The following is a 17,030-nucleotide window of genomic DNA, read 5'->3' as shown; positions in this document are numbered from 1 at the left end:
TGGGTGCCATCGGCACTCAAGACGTCTTTAGGCCTCGCCTTCAGGTGTCCAATGGCGTTCAGCTCGTGTTTTCCAAGTTGGTCATAAACAATTATAGGGCGAGCGTTGTTTTAGGGTTGTTGCAGCGCTCAACAGTCGTTGTCGCCAGGGATAGAGCGTAGATACTTCGTCGTGGAGCTGTGCTCGTACAAGTATCAAGAGCTCAACAAACAGCTTCAGAAACGGTCGATCTTTGTTGCCAATCTAAGCTGTTGGGATATCAGCTGTACCGACATAAAGGTGGGATTATTTGCTCCCATCGTCAATTGATCTACATAGACGCTCAATTTATGAACACATGCTCCTCTATATGAAGCCCTTGGCACATTTTCATCATAAACGAAGACTTTGATCTGGAAACTGCCGTTCGACGGCAGGGACTGTGAATAGATGCCGGGGTTAAGGTAATACCACAACTCCAGCCCCATGTAGTATTGTGCATGTTCATTTCCAAAGATGTCTCATGTTATCCTTAGGAGGCCGTTTCGAAGCTACAGATATGCGGCTTACTCGCGACAACCTAACACCAACACTTGCCCATGACTAGTCACAAGGTTGCCCACGGCCTATGTTCCTTATCGAACCATAGTGGGTTCGCAGTCACTGCAGCCAAGACCAGACGGCATGTGGCCGCAACGATAGAAGCGATGACTCTAATTCAGCCTGCCTGACAGGGTCCAGCTCCCTAGGAGCCAGGAGCATATTGCATCGATCTCGAACCACGGTGTCGGGGCGAACGCGTCGGGGGCCATGCATCGCCGCCCTCGAAGGTGTACATGATAAGATTGATAAGATCAATGAGCCTAGAACCCGAAAGCTCCGCCTCCTCAACCCCTTCTCTCCTTTTGCTATGGAAAAGAAAGGAGTTCGGAGAAAGGTTCGACTCATTTCGGCTGTACCGTTTGACAGGTTACGCTCCGCCAGGATTGACGCCATATTTAGTAAGATGCGGTCCCACCACTCGGATTGCGAACGTGGCCTTCAGCCCTTTTGTTCGGCGATCGAGCCGGTCGGTCATCAAGAGCCGAAACTGTGTGGGCTCTTTGAGAACAGCTGCAGAAGAAAGTGCGAAATTGCTTCGAGAATGATGCGAAGCTTGGAAGCTTGGAAGCTAAGCTGGCCCCCGGCTCCGGAGACCGGACGGGATGCAATGCCAGCTGGGAAAAGCACGATCCCTGTCATTTCCCGCTCCCTGTTTGCAGTGAGTCGTGGCTTGGCTTATGTCTCTCTCAAAAAGCGCGGATCAATCCGCCGCAGCCGTTGAATTTTGTGCGGGAATCGCTTTTCGGTTTGTGGTCCCCCGGGCGCTAGCTACCCCCCATCGGATGCAACAGTGTGGCGACCCGAGTAATTGAAATTCAAATCATGAACAATCGGGGCCGGTATCCAAACCTCTCGCCACTCTCCGGATCACTGTGAGAAGAAATTGTGCATCTTTGCGGCATCTTGGTGAGACTGGTGAAGGAGCCGGCAGTGCAACATAAGCTCCAGTCCAGACGGGCCTTAGCTCTTGTGCAACCCATCTCATCCCCTTCCCTACCGAGCCCGGTTTAGGAAGTTGGAATTAGCGAGGGGGCAACGGGGGGAGTGATCAGTTGTGGAGGGGGGCAGATCGATTCTTGTAGTCATGACAGAAGAGGGCTTGCGTTGTCCGTACGTAAACAATGGGGTAGGCCAGCCACAAGCCGATCCCTGTGAGCGTGTTCTCCTAGCTCCGCGCGACCGTCACTTTTTAGTTTGCTATCTTTGCTATCAGATCCCAACCGAGGGAAGAACATCAACAGAGGGGGAGGGGGGCCGCTCCGATCCGAGCCTCTCCTGACCAAAGACAACTCGACAAGCAAGCCAACAGTTCTTCTCGTCCTCGGCATCCCACATCCACCCTCGCGTTCATGGAGCAGCACGCGGACCAGGGTTTACGCATTGTCAAGGGAACATGGCTGCGCAACGCCGAGGCATGGGTTCCGCATAGAAAGCCCACCAACGCCAAATTAAACGGGCTAGCGACATTTGCTAGCGTCATATCTAATCAATCAGATCATCTTATCTGATCACACCCTTCACCACATGCTCGCTCATGACTGGCCAAAGCCCCCCTTGTCCGGCCCATTCCCAAGTGCTCCATTGCAAAATTCTTCCACCTCTGCAGCGGAGAAGGGTACGCAGTAAGAAAAAAAGGGACACCAAAAAGACACCCTGATCGTCGTGCTTCTGGTAGTGGTGCCCCAATGCCACCTCCCAGAAAGAAAAAAACAGACAGTACATAGTAGAAGAGAGGAGAGAGGCGCACAGCAAAAAGACCGGCGTGCCCATATGTACGCTTCTCCTTTTGGCACCCATACCCGCAGCAGGCTAAGCACCGGAATCGGCCACCACATCGCCTTGAGCACCCAGTCCCTCGTTCGCATGTGCCCTTGTCAAGCCGGTTGATTTTTTTCTCCACGCGAGGAAAGGGAACGAAGGCGCAAAAAGTGCCAAGAGGGAAAAAGAGAGACGCCGGCTCATCTTGCCATTCCGAACCTTTTCAAGGTTGCCTTCTTCACTCTTTCCAACCACTTTCACTCTTTTCCTCTCTCTTCTTTCCCTCCCCTCCCCCTCCCTCTTTGCCGCTGCCCTGGTGCTGGAATCGTCCGACGGACCCCCCAGCAAGAGAGGATAAGATCTGATCTGATAAGGAATCCTACAGACAGACCGACCCAACATGGCGGTAGCTGAGAAGCAGGAGCCGCCCCCCGAGCAGACCGCTCCCTCGGTCGAGGAGCCCAAGAAGCTGACGGAGGCAGAGATGCCGGTTAGTCTTTCCCAACCGCTGATGTTGTTGTCGCTGTTTTGAGTTGAGCTGCATGCAATGGAGCTTCTGAATGCGTGCTGTGGTCGGCCCGTGCCGCAATCCCTCAACACCAAAAAAGATCTTATCGGGCGGCATCATCGCCGCAGTATCATGTCTCATGACGCAGCTCCAACTCCAGAACTCAAACACAACAGCCCTCATTCCCATCCACTCATACGTGACTAACAAATCAATGCGCAGTGGCACAAGCAAATATTCGTCTACTTCCGCCTGCTCTTCGCCGCCGACCCGACATGGCTCGACGTCTTCCTCGTCATCTTCGCCTCCCTCACCGCCATCGCGGCGGGCGTGCCGTTTCCCCTCATGGGCGTCCTTTTCGGCCAGCTCGTCGACAACATGAACTCCGCCACCTGTGCCGCCGAGGACGGCGTCGACGCCTTCGCCTACGAGTCCGCCATCAACGACAAGGTCATCAAGACCGTCGCCGTCGGCTGCGCCGCCCTCATCCTCATCTACAGCTACATTCTCACCTGGAGCATCATCAGCCAGCGCCTCGCCCAGCGCATGCGCACAAAGTACGTGTCTTCGCTGCTCAAGCAGCCTCCGTCCTTCTTCGACAAGCGCGCCGCCGCCGGTGAGGTCTCGAGCAGGCTGCACGGCGACATCACCGCCATCCAGTCCGGCACCTCCGAGAAGGTCGGCATCATCCTGGCGTCGCTGAGCTTCTTCGTCACCGTCTTTGTCATCGCCTTCACGAAGCAGCCCAAGCTCGCCGGCATGTTGGTGTCCATGTTCCCGGCTTTCCTGCTGTCGTCCTTCCTCGGAGGCAGCTACATCACAAAGTACTCTGGGATCATGACCCAGGCCGCGGCCTCCGCGTCCTCGATCGCGTCCGAGGCGCTCTCGCACGTGTCCGTTGTCCAGGCTTTCGGCGCCGGCCCGCGTCTCGAGGCCAAGTTCGCCGACCACATGATTGACGCCCGCAAGGCCGGTATCAAGAAGGCCTCCGTCGCCGCCGTGCAGGCCGGTCTTCTCTACTTCATCGCCTACGCCGGCAACGCCCTTGCTTTCTGGCAGGGTTCCATCAAAATCGCTGACTCCGTGGCTGGTCGCGGCAACGGTGCCACCGTTGGTGAGATCTACGCCGTTGTCTATCTTCTCGTTGATGGTAAGTTATTTCCCCAAAACATGCCGTGTGAACTGCAGCACCATTTCTCTCTGTGTGTGTGGGCATCGTGCTAATTGCTCATCTCGTTTCCAGCCTGCATTATGCTTGGCTCCATCGCCCCTATCCTCCCCGTCCTCGGCGGAGCCGCAGCCGCGTACAAGCGTCTGATGGAGGACATTGAGGCTCCCTCGGAGATCGACGGCACCTCGGACGAAGGCAAGATCCTCCCCCTGAACGACCCCAAGGGCATCACCCTGCAGAACGTCACCTTCGAGTACCCCTCGCGCCCCGGCCAGCCCGTCCTCCGCAACGTCAACCTCGACTTCCCCGCCGGCAAGTACACGGCCGTCGTCGGCCTCTCCGGCAGCGGAAAGTCCACCATTGCGGCGCTCATCGCCCGTCTCCAGGACCCCAACGAGGGCGCGATCCTCCTCAACGGCACCGACATCCGCGAGCTCAACGTCCGCAGCCTCCGCAGCTTCATCAGCTTCGTCCAGCAGGAGCCTTCGCTTCTCGACCGCTCTATCCTGGAGAACATCGCCCTCGGTCTCATCAACTCGCCCCAGGAGGCGCATCAGCACCTCAAGCCCTTCCTGAACAGCCACCAGCTCGCCGAGATCGCCTCCAAGGGCAAGGATGCGCTCACTTCCATCGACGGCTACGGACCCGAGGTCCGCGAGATTGTGCAACTGGTCCGCCAGGCCGCAGAGCAGGCCGATGCCGCTACCTTCATCAACCGCCTCGACGACGGCTACGGCACCATGGCCGGCCCCAGCGGTTCTCTCGTCTCTGGTGGCCAACGCCAGCGCATCGCCCTCGCCCGTGCCTTGATCCGTGACCCCAAGATCCTCGTCCTCGACGAGGCCACCTCTGCCCTTGACTCTGCCAGTGAGAAGCGCATCCAGCGCGCCGTCGAGCAGGCGGCCACCGAGAACCGCACCATCGTCTCCATCGCCCACCGTCTCTCCACCATCCGCAACGCGGACAACATCGTCGTCATGGAAGCCGGCGAGATCGTCGAGCAGGGCAGCTACACCGAGCTCATGGCCCGCGAGGACGGCGCCTTCGCGCGCATGGCTAGACTCCAGACCCTTGGTACGACTGACCGCGCCCCCAGCGCCGGTTCCGTTTCTGGTGACTCCCTGGACGCCTCCACCCTCAAGACCGACCACGTCATCAACGAGAAGGTCGACGACGCCGACGAGCCCACCGAGAAGGCCGCCCTCAAGAAGGAGAAGAGCAGCAGCGAGGGTGAGGAGGAGAAGAAGGAGGACGACCCCGGCGTCGGCGAGCCTAAGCCCTACAGCGCCGTCATCAAGGGCCTTGCCCACCTTGTCAAGCCCTCGTACGCCTGGTTGATCGTCGCCATGATTGCCGCCACGATCGTCGGATGCACCTTCACCGGATCTGGTCTCATCTTCGGTTTCACCGTCGGTGCCCTCAACCCCTGTGCCAGCACCTACGAGCGCATCCTGTCCATGGGCCGCTTCTTCTCCGGTCTCCTCTTCGGCCTTGCCTGCATCGAGTTCTTTGCCAACTTCTTCGCCTGGTCCTGCTTCGGTGTCGTTGCCGAGAAGCTCCTCTACTCCGTCCGAGTCCTGTCCTTCCGCTCTCTCATGGACCAGGACGTTCAATGGCACCAGTCTGAAGGCCGCAGCCCCTCTGGTCTCCTCACCATCATCACCAAGGACAGCGCCGCCATCGGTGGCTTCTCCGGCTCGACCATCGGTACAGTCTTCGCCATCTGCGTGAACGTTCTCGTTGCCGTCATCCTGTCCCACATCATCGCCTGGAAGATTGCCATTGTCTGCCTGGTCACGATCCCCATCCTCCTCGGCTCCGGCTTCATGCAGCTGCGCATGCTGGCCCGCTACGAGGAGCGCCACTCCGCCGCCTTCTCGACCGCTACCTCCGTTGCTACCGAGGCCGTCCAGTCCATCAAGACCGTCGCCGCTCTTTCCCTCGAGAAGGAGGTCATGAACTCCTACAACCGCCTTCTCCTCCCGCCCCAGAAGCAGATGGTCCGCGCCTCCGCCACCACTAACATCTTCCTGGCCATCTCCAACGTCACTGGCACCTTCGTCAACGCGCTCGCCAACTGGTGGGGATCCCAGCTCATCATGAAGGGCGAATACACCCAGACCCAGTTCCTCATCATCCTCGTCGCCATGCTCATCAGCGCCCAGCTCTGGGGTACCATGTTCGCCCTCGCCCCCGAGTTCTCCCGTGCCCGCAGCGCCATCTCCCGCATCATGAACGTCATCAACCTCGGCAAGAACGACGACCTCTCCAAGACCGGATCCCAGCCCAAGCAGCTCATCGGCGACCCCAACATCCAGGCCGACCCCGAGGCCACCGGCGAGTCCAAGGCCAAGCTCCCGCGCCCCAACGCCGGTGGAGTCAAGGTCACCTTCAAGAACGTCTCCTTCTCCTACCCCTCGCGCCCGGATGTCAATATCCTCGACAACGTCTCCCTCACCCTCCAGCCCGGCACCTTCTGCGGCCTCGTCGGCCCCTCCGGCGCCGGCAAGTCCACCATCATGAACCTCGTCCAGCGCCTCTACTTCCCGACCGCCGGCAGCGTCCTCATCGACGGCCACGATATCGCCAACCTGCCCACCTCCTTCCGCGACACCGTCGCCATCGTCCCGCAGGACCCGACCCTCTTCGACGGCAGCGTCCGCTTCAACGTCAACCTGGGCTCCGCGCCCGACACCGACGCCACGCAGGAGGAGATCGAGGAGGCCTGCAAGCTCGCCAACATCCACGACGTCATCATGGCCCTGCCCGACGGCTACGACACCGAGTGCGGACCCTCCGCGTCCCGTCTGTCCGGTGGTCAGAGGCAGCGCCTCGCCATCGCGCGCGCGCTCGTCCGCAAGCCGCGTCTTCTCCTGCTCGACGAGTCCACCAGTGCGCTCGACGCCGCGTCCGAGGCGGCTCTCCAGGAGGGTCTCGAGCGCGCGTCGCGGGGCACGACGGTGCTGGCTATTACGCACCGTCTGCACACCGTGCAGAAGGCCGACGTGATCTTCCTCGTGGAGGGCGGCCAGATCGTGGACAGCGGAAAGCACCAGGAGCTGATGGACAGGAGGGAGAGCTACAGAATCAACGCGATGCAGCAGATGTTGCAGTAGAGCAGCAGCACGGGTTGAGAGAAATGACTGTTGAGAGTTTCGATTCTTAATTTGGAGGGGGGAGAGAAAAGCAAAAGCAACATCACACATTGCATGGGACATCTGCATGGGACACCCGGAAGGAAAATGGGTGGTTCTGAACAAAATTGCATTTTTTGTATAACTCATAATACCTCAACAGCATTGTTCTTGTTTCGATAGTTTCAGCGGCATATAGAAATCTGATTTTGAAATGAAATTTGAAGGGCTTGTCTTGAGTGATTGAAGTGTTCTCGCATCTACCAGCAACGACATTAAGAATCTAAACCATATTAAGCGTCTAAAGTACCTCTTGATGGCAAGGTTGACACTTGACCTTCTTTCCCCCTCTATACTTCTCGTCCATAAAAGCCATCAACTCATAGCGGCCTCGGAATCCTCTGTCTTCTTCACCCCTCACAAACGTGATTAACAGATTGCTTCTAGCTTTACTCATCGCTAGCAAGGCGTCCATGTCGATCCTCTCGTCCTCCCCCTTGGTGATTGTCACCCTCTTGAGCTTCGGCGCCCACGAAGGGTTCTCGCGCACCTCGTCGAACCAGGCGCCCGTCGCCCTGAGACAGTTGGTGGTGAAGATCTCGAGACGTGTGAGGCTCGGGCAATGCCGACAAAAGGCGGCAAACGCAGCGTCTCCCGTTTTTGAGGCGTAGGGGAGCTTGAAGGCGCGCAGCGCTGGGCAGGCCTTTGCGAGCCTGATGAGGTCGGCGTCGTCGACGTCCACGTAGCCGTCATACGGCTCTCTGTAAGGGTCCATGAAGACGAGCTCGATGCTCCAGAGTTTCTGGCAGAGGTTGGGGAACATGGTGACGAGGGTGTCGATGTGTCCTCTGGCTTTGAGTTAGCGAGGCTTTGTTTGGGTGCATGTATGGAGTTTAGAGTGAAGGCACAGGTCACGATGTGCAAGGTTGGTGTCAGAGGGGAGAATCGTACTTTGTGAATTCATATCCAAACCCAAACATTAGCTCCCTCGTAGCTGTGCCCGCCTGGGCTTCAAGGTCGCATTGAAAGATGTACGGGTTTCCTCCGCTATCGCCGTGGAACATGGCAACCTTCTCGCCCTTTTGAGTGAAGCTTTTTGGCGGTCGCTGGAACGAGCCACCTCGCGGCTTCGTCCGCAGAGCTGGATCGTCCACATCTTCGTCTTCTGATGATGGCGACGACGAAGTCGCCGCTGGGTCTGGGTTCTTCGGTACAACCTTCGCCGCGCGGGCCAGGGCCTCTTCCTTGTCGATCTTGACGAAGCCAAAAGCCGACAGGGGTCCCCCGAGCTTCGATGGTGTGGATTTCTTCGTGCGGACGGGCGGCATAGTTGCAAGTTTTTTTGTTTTACGAATTATTGTACGATATAGAGGCACAAGGAGGACTGATGGGAGATCCGTCAGATTAAATTCCTCCTGCTCTGGGTGCGCAACGAGTGGGTGCTCGATTCAGGGGCAGGGGTAACGCGCGCCGACGCGTCAACTAAATTGATTAGATCGCGTGCGGTTTTTAGGCTTTCTCCGTTTAGCAGCTTTTGATTGTCTTTCAACATTGTTTGCCTAGCACGTAACCTCAGCCACGTTTGGGCAGGCGTTGGCTCATTGGGGGTCTTGAACTATAGCCGTTTGCTTTCTTTGCTTTTTATGGTAGCGCTTCCAGGGCTAACCGGGGACGCCGTTGGAAATGGTCCTTTCCATTTCCGATCTCCTAAAACAAAATCACGAGCCGATAAACCTCCGCGAAGACGCTGGTCCTGCGCGCAGGCAATTTCATATTGCAAATACCCTTCATGTAAAAAAGGAGCAAAAATGTGTTTTTCCTCTTCATCTGACCCCTCTCAGAAGGGCCGGCTCGGGCAAACTTGCGACTGACGATTAGCATCCCGGCGCCTACATGCCATGTAACCTGCCGTGCCGAGAGCTTGGCGGGCAGTTGGGGGAATTGTCGGATATCGTCGACATGATGCAGCCCGATTACATTGTCGTCGCTCAGATTCTTGCATGTTGCGCAACTCATAACACTCATTTTACTTCTTTCATGTTGTCATGTCAATTTGGGGCAACTGTCATTCAACCAGCAATCAAATCGTCTACACCACGCGCCACAACAATCTCTAGCTGTTCCCGAGGTGACTTTATCTCCTTACCGCGTAAGGTTATCCGAGATGCTTGCCGTACTCTTCCGCATCGCCGCGCTTTTGGCCACAGCTCACGCCGCGACGCCGATGCTCCTCGGTGTCTGGGTCGGCTGGGGCGGGAGCATCCACAATCGACGGATGGCAGGGCCGGACGCTGTCATTGCTCAGGAGAACGTCGGCTTGCTTGTCAAGACATGCGAGCAGAGATACGAACCCGCCGGCGTCAGCGCCTCACCGCTCGTTGTCGATGGGGTCGCTTACTATCCGACATGGACCGGTCTTCTGGTCGCCTTGGACTACAAATCATGTCATGTGCAGTGGACGGCCAACATTACCCAGAATATTTTTGACTTCGCGCCTCTAACTGATGTCCAACGAGCGTCGGGCGTCAACCCCGTATCCCGCAGCTCGCCTGTAACTGATGGCGATCACCTCTTCATCGGAACCCTCGCCCATGCTCTTGTGCTAGCCATCGACAAAGAGACAGGTTCTCTCGTGAGCCATCTACAGGTTGATAACCATCCAGTCGCTATGATCACACAGTCTCCGACTTGGTATGCAGGCCAATTACTTGTCGGAGCCTCATCGTTCGAAGTGATCAGTGCTTCGCTCACCAACTACAATTGTTGCGACCACGTGGGCAGCATGAACTCGGTTGCTCTCGAGGACGGCAATCTGAGACTACAATGGAAGACCATGATGATGACGCAACCTCAGAACCTGACAGGCAACCCGTTCTCCGGCGCCTCTGTCTGGGGATCTAGCCCGGTTGTTGATACATCCCGCGGGTCTGTCTACATTGCCACCGGGAATACGCATTCCGTCCCTGACGAGATTGCCGCATGCCAGCTCGCCTCCAATCAAAACGGCACCACTTTCCCCGATCCATGTTTACCACCTGACATCTACCAAGAGTCCGTCCTCGCTATTGACCTGAAAACCGGCAACATCAAATGGGCACGCCAGCTCGGTGTTCTTGATGTTTGGAACTTGGCATGTGTGCTCAACCCGCGCGGCGCCGAGTGTCCGCCAGTAGTGGGCCTCGACTCGGACTTCGGCATGGGGCCGACCCTGGTCCCCGGAGATGGCGCCAAGACACCTGGCGGCAAAGACTTGATCGTCATCGGGCAAAAGAATGGCAACCTTTATGGCATAGATGCCGAGTCAGGAGAGGTCCTCTGGCTGACCAAGGCAAGTCCCGCGGGTCTCGAGGGCGGTCTGAGCTGGGGCGTTGCTGCGGACGACGTTGCGGTCTATTTCACCGCCATCAACAATGCTCGCACGCCATACGCCCTCGTCAACGGTCAGACTATTCAGAATGCCGCTTTTGGCGCAGCAGCTCTTCTAGATGGCAAGATTATGTGGCAGACGCCATCGCCTAACGATACGGCCAGCATGATCACTCCGACTGTGGTCAATGATGTAGTGGTCACCGGCTCAACGGGCAAGACGGGTGAAAACGGGTTTCCTCAAGGGTCCGGATCCCTCGTGCCTTTGGACAAGTCGACGGGGGAAGTTGTGAGGGAGGATCAGTTGGCTGACTTCTTCAAGGGCGGCGTCGCTGTTGTGCAGAACTATCTCCTGTTCGGTACGGGGTATTGGAGTGGACTGCAGCCACCCTTTGCCGGCGGGTTTGAAGTGTGGAGGGTTGACGAAGAACTAGACTAATTAGTTTGCAAAGTTATCTTGGAGGACCGCTTGGAAGACTCGGTTTCGTGACAGGCCTGTTGGATGTCCACTAGTAACACTACGACGTATTGTTGCCGCGAAGTCTGGGAATGCCGGTTGACGGTCATTCTCCCCTCACCTTCAACAACATTTGAAATCCCAAGCCAGTCGATCGAGTTGTCGACAAATCGTTACTGCAAGGCTGACGAGGCTCTTTAAACACTGAAAACTTCACAGAAACACTGATATGCAGAACCAGTACTTCCCGGCAATGTATCTTATTGGCAGCTTTCTGTGTACATGAAGAACCACAAAAAGTACCAGGCACCCCCGTTGTTTAGTCCTTTGATCTGGGTCGCCCCATCTGCGGTTACCCCGTGGGGAGGAAGTACAACAAGTGGAATGTTTCTCGCCGCCGGGTTGCGTTCCGTCGGGTAGTATAAGCCGCTTAAGGGCCGCAGTTCGGGTCCTACACCATAAGTTAGGGCTGAAAAGGCATATACGGCCTGTAAATGGCTGGTACTTACTCCAGGGCAGCTTCCTCCAGGAGAAGGACCAGAAGAAGCCTCTCTAGCTTCAACTCCGTCCGCGGCCTAGTTATTGGTTAGTACGAGCTATGCTTGGCTGATGAAGTTCACTTACGGCCTTGTTCGGCACCGCGGCGGCGAGCGTAGCAAAGAAAAAGATAGCGATTGTCTTGATTTGCATGGTTACTGTGTTGCTTGGGTTGATTGGGTTGATAGGATAAAATTCCTCAGTCTAAGGGGGAAATTGCTCTCAGCTTAAATACTTTTCTACCTAGGCCGCGGCTCGCTTTCAACCGAACCTCTCCGTTCAGTCTAAGACGATCAAGCTTTCTATCACAGTTGCCGATCACCTAGTTGAGTTTGAAGAGAGCGGAGCATGGGGTTGTCGATTTACCGGTACAGATCGAAGAACTATAGTCCGTCAAAGTCCGGAACTGTCCGGGCATGCCGAGATACAGAAGCACCGGCCTCCTACGACGCACTTTGTATGATTGCGCCTCCTTTGTCTCTCGCGTTCGCAAATCTGCGGTACAGATTGTATATAACATGGGTGGTCCTTGGCGTATGGGACAGACCGTCTGTCTACATGTAGGTTCCATGCGGCCCTGCGTGTAGACATAGTAATACCCACAACGTCTTGACGTCATGTCTGTTGTTATGTGACATCCGATTTAGCCGCAGCCGCAGATCAGTTTCCATCTATGGTTTTGGGATACAGTAGTTAGAGCGAAAGAAAAGGAACGCCTCGAGCTTTATTGGATAGAAACCGGAGAGTATCCCATCGGCAGCAACGAGATACCGGAAAACAATATGCAGAGTAGAGCAGATGCATTCAGAAAGGCTACACGCTTTAGACAATAACATTGAACGTACATATATGTTCAACTCTGAGATTGGAGAAATGTAGGCTCCTGTGGGTAAGTCTCTGCAGGGTTGCGCGGCAGCCGATGGGATAGTTTCTCGAATAGTAATCGATGCTCTCAGAAGTTGCCGAAATCCCAAACTCAAATGTAGCCGTTTATGCTTTGTTATTTTCAGGTTTTGAACGAGCCCATGGCTCAATTCGTGGCCTGGTGGATACGTGGCTCTCGCACTCAATTGAAGTCCGAGACCGAGCGACGGGTCAATTGACTGAATCGTGCGCGACGTCCATCCGTAATGATTCCAACCAGAACTAAATCAAGTCGACAGTCGGCAAAGTAGATAACATAAGTATGTAGTCTAGCTACTTTGAACTGTTGGCTTAATTGCTGGTCCCAGAGGCTGATAAAGAACATCAAACAGCAATGTCCCCCGGCTTGTCGGCGGCAGTACCTACTGAAGAGTCACCATGGCTTCTGCAACAACCAGACCCAAGTTGACGAACACAGTCGAAGGGGTTTCGTCAAAAGGTAGCTGGTTGACAGTCACATCATCTATCATTATAATTACATCTATCGCGATCTCTATCCTGTTTCAACAAACGAAGCCCAGCTTACAATCAACACATCTGTTCACCACCATCGTGTCTTATGACCCCCTGATTATCCATATTGAGAACTTCTTGACGCCAGGTGAGGTTCAACACCTTCTGGGTCTTGCGTGAGTGACTTTATCCACTGCCCAATTAACACCATCGAGGACTCTGTGCTGTCCTGTACTACCACGCACACCCTCTAGCTGTTGCTGACACGGAGTCTTAATGCAGGCAAGAGCGCTACCAACCTTCAACTGTAATTGACGCCGAGACCGGACAGCATGATAGACTAGCATCTGGTCGTCGAAGCTCGACAGCCATGTTACCACGAGGAGATACCGTCGTACACTCCGTGATATCGCGCTCGGCACGTTTCCAAGGATTCGTTTCGGAAGACCAGTTTGAGCAGATACAAGCTACCCGGTATCTCGAGGGTGGCGAGTACGTTCCACACTACGACGTTCTCTCAACTCGCCATCATTCAGAACAAGAAAGAGCAGAGGTGGACGCGAAGAACACCACAGGTCGTTTCGAGAGATTGACAACCATATTCGCCTTTCTCGATGACAGTTGTGGGGCTCACTGCGGCACGCAGTTCCCTCGCATTGCCATTGACTGGGACTCAGAGGACAAGAGGTGGTGCGAGATAGTTGACTGTCAGGCGAGGACACTCACGTTCCGACCACGAGCAGGAAGTGCCGTGTTCTGGAAGAACCTGCATGATGACGGCTCGCTTCACGAAGACACCCTGCACGCTGGCTTGCCCGTCCAGAAAGGCAGTAAAGTTGGGCTCAATATTTGGATGAGAGAAAAGCTATTATGAAACGGCGCCCATAGAATATCAATTGCGAGTGGATTACAGTACATGTACACATGATAAAAGATAACCTCAGTTTCCTCCGACATTTGCTCAACTATTAGATCTGACTTTTGCTAAAAGAAAAATGTCGATCTTCCTGAGTATGCAGTAGGCCAGTACCCCATACCCGCCTGTCCAATGGTCTACTGGAAGTCTATGGCATTGGCAGACGATATCTCGATCTCCACTACTGCAGTGAGCTATTTAGTTTAATCACTCTCCTGATAGCGACGAAGTGTTATGATCAGGCTATCTGACGAGAAAGACCCCACAAAACTGAGCCTCGGCACTGCAAAGCTTATAATCCATACCGACAGAGCTGAACCGAGTTCAGTCATACATGGATCCGTCGCGAAGCCATTGGGTTATGACCGCAACTTACTGAAGAGTTATGAGATTTCATCCTCAAATTTAGCCTATCCTCCACGAAAGTCTCGACTAATACCTTTGAAGAAAGCACCGTCTGTGAATGCAAGTTTTATACACATTTTTCTCCGCCTTTGGTACCCAGAGCGCTTGTCATCCAAGAACTCACCACAATACAAATCAACTAACCGGTAGCATGGACAGCCAAAGCCCGTAATATCGAATCAACGTCACCATAATGAGTGTTGAATCAAGACTAAATGCTGGTTATTTCTACGCGTCAACATGGCTGCTTACTGAAAATGAAGTTATATATGATAAAAAATGATTATCTGTACTAGGTGATATGCATGCAACGCTACTTGAACAGCTGCTGAACTCCCCAAGACCTCAGAAAATGGCGATGGCATTTGGCGGAGAGCCAACTAAGCATGGTGCGTTCAGAGGTGCAGATGTGAGCATGAAGGAATACCTTCCAGTCTTCTTACAGTGCGCCGCAAGACGGCTCAGATCCCACAACTCGCCGATAGGCATACCGAAGAAACTCAGGAAGTAGTAGTGCAAAACTTGTCAATTGTATCAGTAACTTTCGCTCAAACAGCATAAAAAAGCAGAACTTACCCAGATCCGAAATCCCAGCAACACTGCCGTCAGGATGCACAGGCGGGAAAGCCTCGAACGAATTCGAGTCCGCAACGGCGGCAGAGAAATGCTTATTCCAGAACCACCGGGCTGTCTCTTCGCAGCCGTGGACACCAGACATGGCTGTAATCTTCGACGCGCCACCCATGTCCTCCGGTTTGATGCCGTCAATGAATTCTGTGGAGCCGAGCCTGATGAGGAAGATATCCCCATGTTTGAACTCGACACCGTAATGCGCGGCCACTGCTTCGATGTCCTGGACTGTGATGCGGTTGCCGCCAAAGGGGTGATACGGGATCCCCTTCTCCTCTGCATACGAGACGTAGTCGATCAAAACGCCGCGGCCAACCACGCCGCCTCGGGTATGCCAGTGGTCAATGGTGGGCATCTTGTTCTCCGCCGTGGATTTGGCGGACATGTCTTCTTGAGTTGGATTGAAACCATTGTAGGCCAGGCCGGTCGGCTGGTGGTGCCAGTGGACGAGACTATCCCACTGGCTGCTGTTTTGGGTGTTGAACTCCAGCTCGTCGTCCCAGCCAGTTGCGTCGCATAGCTTGGAGGACCGGAGGGTGTGGACTTTGTGGACGAGCTTCTTGCGTCCTGGGATCTCGGACTTCGATAAGCCATCCAAAGACCAGCTAGAATGGTGTTAGAATGACTGCGGATCGTTGATAGATGAGGCGGATGCTTACTTCAGAGAGATGGACACTCCGTCTCGGACCTCCGCCCCGGCTGCTTTGATGACCTCTGGTGTGAGCAAGTTCAGCGTGCCATAGACATCCTTCTCTCCGTCTTTGTCAAAGATTCCCCACGCGCAACCCTTTGGCATACCCTCGACTGGTGGCAGATCGTCATAGTCGGGGAGGTTGAGTGTAGAGCCCATGCCGATTTACGTGATTGGTTCTGGTCGGAGAGGCGTGAGACAGTTAAAGGAGGCAGCAGTAGACCGACAGGGGAGGTGACCATCAACTTGCTCAAGCAGCACCTTTTGTACTATTCCGCCAAGTGACGAGTCAAACTTAGAAATTCCGACGACTTCTTTGGTTGATGCAAGTCCATGATATGGGTCCCCCTCACTTGCCTGTTGGTCGTTGAAGGGAGGGGTAGCAGTGCTGCGGTCTGCAGGGATCAAAGCGCTGGACCGGGGGTTCGTCTATTGATACCTGCAGAACACGGTGATTTTGACGTAGCTATTTGTCCGAGGGCGCATATGTTCTTCCGTGCCGCATCAAGAATGTCTTGGCTGTCATTTGTAGCGGGCTGATAAGGAGTTTGCCTTTAGAAATGGCCTTGAGGCGACTGATTTTACCTGTGGTACAGCGAAGAGTGGACACTGATTCAGCTGGCTTGGGGAAGCATTTGGGATTGACTTCTCAGGGGTTGTTCGTGGCTGTGCTATCGATAAGGTGCCAGGTTTCTCAAGCTCCTATTTCCATTACACCTCATGTCTTCATCTATTATCCAAACATGTCATTCGCCATTCTCATTCCATATAAGATATTGTTACGGAACGGCGATGAAATGGGACGCCTCCCGCCAACAGAGTGCGTCGTTGACGCGCCCGCTGCCTATCTCCGCGCGGTAACGGCTTCAGGGACTGAATCAAGCTTAATCTTGGCTCAGCCCATCCCCCCGGAACCTTTTCAATTAGCCTTTGCCTAGCTCGACGGCACGTAGAGATGACAGCTCGTATGTGTGTGAACACGTAGGATGCTCCCACCGGCATTGACTTCATGTCATCCGGACACATTGTATTAGCGGAGTTTGAGTCCGGCGGAGATGCTGTGCAGCGGTCTGTCGGTCGATCCCGCCTTCAACGCATGGAGCCGGCCCCCTCCAGAGACTCTAGGCATTGGCTTCTTGTTCTCGGTTTCGCTTTCGTAGAATCGAATGAACCACTCGCATTGTCGCTTTCAATGCGAGCTTCAACACGCGTAACAATAGCTGCGACCAGCCGTCGCCCAGGACAAACGGCAAGGATCCGCGATGCAGGAGCATTGTAGGCGTAGTTTTTGGCCATTCTGGACGAACCGGTTGACAATCACGGAGGGGCAAAAGCAACGTCCCCCTCACTACTCCAACACGGCTCCCTACGCTAATTCGCCGCGCGGAGTCGTTAGTTGCAGGGTTCTGCATGGGCTCAACCACGCGGAGGTTATCCCACAGGCTGGGCAAACTTAGGACGACACGACAATTTCTCCAAAACACCTCCAATGCGATCC

At 54.8% G+C, this 17,030-nt stretch overlaps 5 protein-coding genes across 5 annotated transcripts; 3 read left to right on the top strand and 2 right to left on the bottom strand.

The window, feature by feature from the left end:
- Positions 1–2,740: 2,740 nt before the first annotated feature.
- On the top strand, positions 2,741–7,135 carry GCG54_00010370 (Leptomycin B resistance protein pmd1; the record flags this gene model as incomplete). The annotated part of the gene is made up of 3 exons (XM_045410295.1): positions 2,741–2,830; positions 3,071–3,998; positions 4,092–7,135. The coding sequence occupies 3 exons, from the start codon at positions 2,741–2,743 to the stop codon at positions 7,133–7,135; spliced, it is 4,062 nt and encodes a 1,353-aa protein (XP_045270193.1).
- A 319-nt stretch (positions 7,136–7,454) lies between these two features.
- On the bottom strand, positions 7,455–8,481 carry GCG54_00010369 (uncharacterized protein; the record flags this gene model as incomplete). Its single annotated transcript, XM_045410294.1, has 2 exons — positions 7,455–8,001; positions 8,105–8,481. The coding sequence occupies 2 exons, from the start codon at positions 8,479–8,481 to the stop codon at positions 7,455–7,457; spliced, it is 924 nt and encodes a 307-aa protein (XP_045270192.1).
- An 836-nt stretch (positions 8,482–9,317) lies between these two features.
- On the top strand, positions 9,318–10,958 carry GCG54_00010368 (uncharacterized protein; the record flags this gene model as incomplete). The annotated part of the gene is made up of 1 exon (XM_045410293.1): positions 9,318–10,958. One exon carries the CDS (start codon positions 9,318–9,320, stop codon positions 10,956–10,958), a length of 1,641 nt encoding a protein of 546 aa, XP_045270191.1.
- Positions 10,959–12,815: 1,857 nt separating this feature from the next.
- Positions 12,816–13,764, top strand: GCG54_00010367 (uncharacterized protein; the record flags this gene model as incomplete). Its single annotated transcript, XM_045410292.1, has 2 exons — positions 12,816–13,066; positions 13,173–13,764. 2 exons carry the CDS (start codon positions 12,816–12,818, stop codon positions 13,762–13,764), a joined length of 843 nt encoding a protein of 280 aa, XP_045270190.1.
- A 792-nt stretch (positions 13,765–14,556) lies between these two features.
- On the bottom strand, positions 14,557–15,691 carry GCG54_00010366 (uncharacterized protein; the record flags this gene model as incomplete). Its single annotated transcript, XM_045410291.1, has 3 exons — positions 14,557–14,732; positions 14,788–15,446; positions 15,501–15,691. 3 exons carry the CDS (start codon positions 15,689–15,691, stop codon positions 14,557–14,559), a joined length of 1,026 nt encoding a protein of 341 aa, XP_045270189.1.
- Between the last annotated feature and the right edge of the window lie 1,339 nt (positions 15,692–17,030).

The sequence above is a fragment of the Colletotrichum gloeosporioides genome (genome assembly GCF_011800055.1).
Source record: "Colletotrichum gloeosporioides strain Lc1 chromosome Unknown consensus_8, whole genome shotgun sequence".
Lineage (NCBI taxonomy): Eukaryota > Fungi > Ascomycota > Sordariomycetes > Glomerellales > Glomerellaceae > Colletotrichum > Colletotrichum gloeosporioides.
The sequence above is the reverse complement of the archived record's forward strand: the minus strand, read 5'-3'. Positions and strand labels throughout refer to the sequence as shown.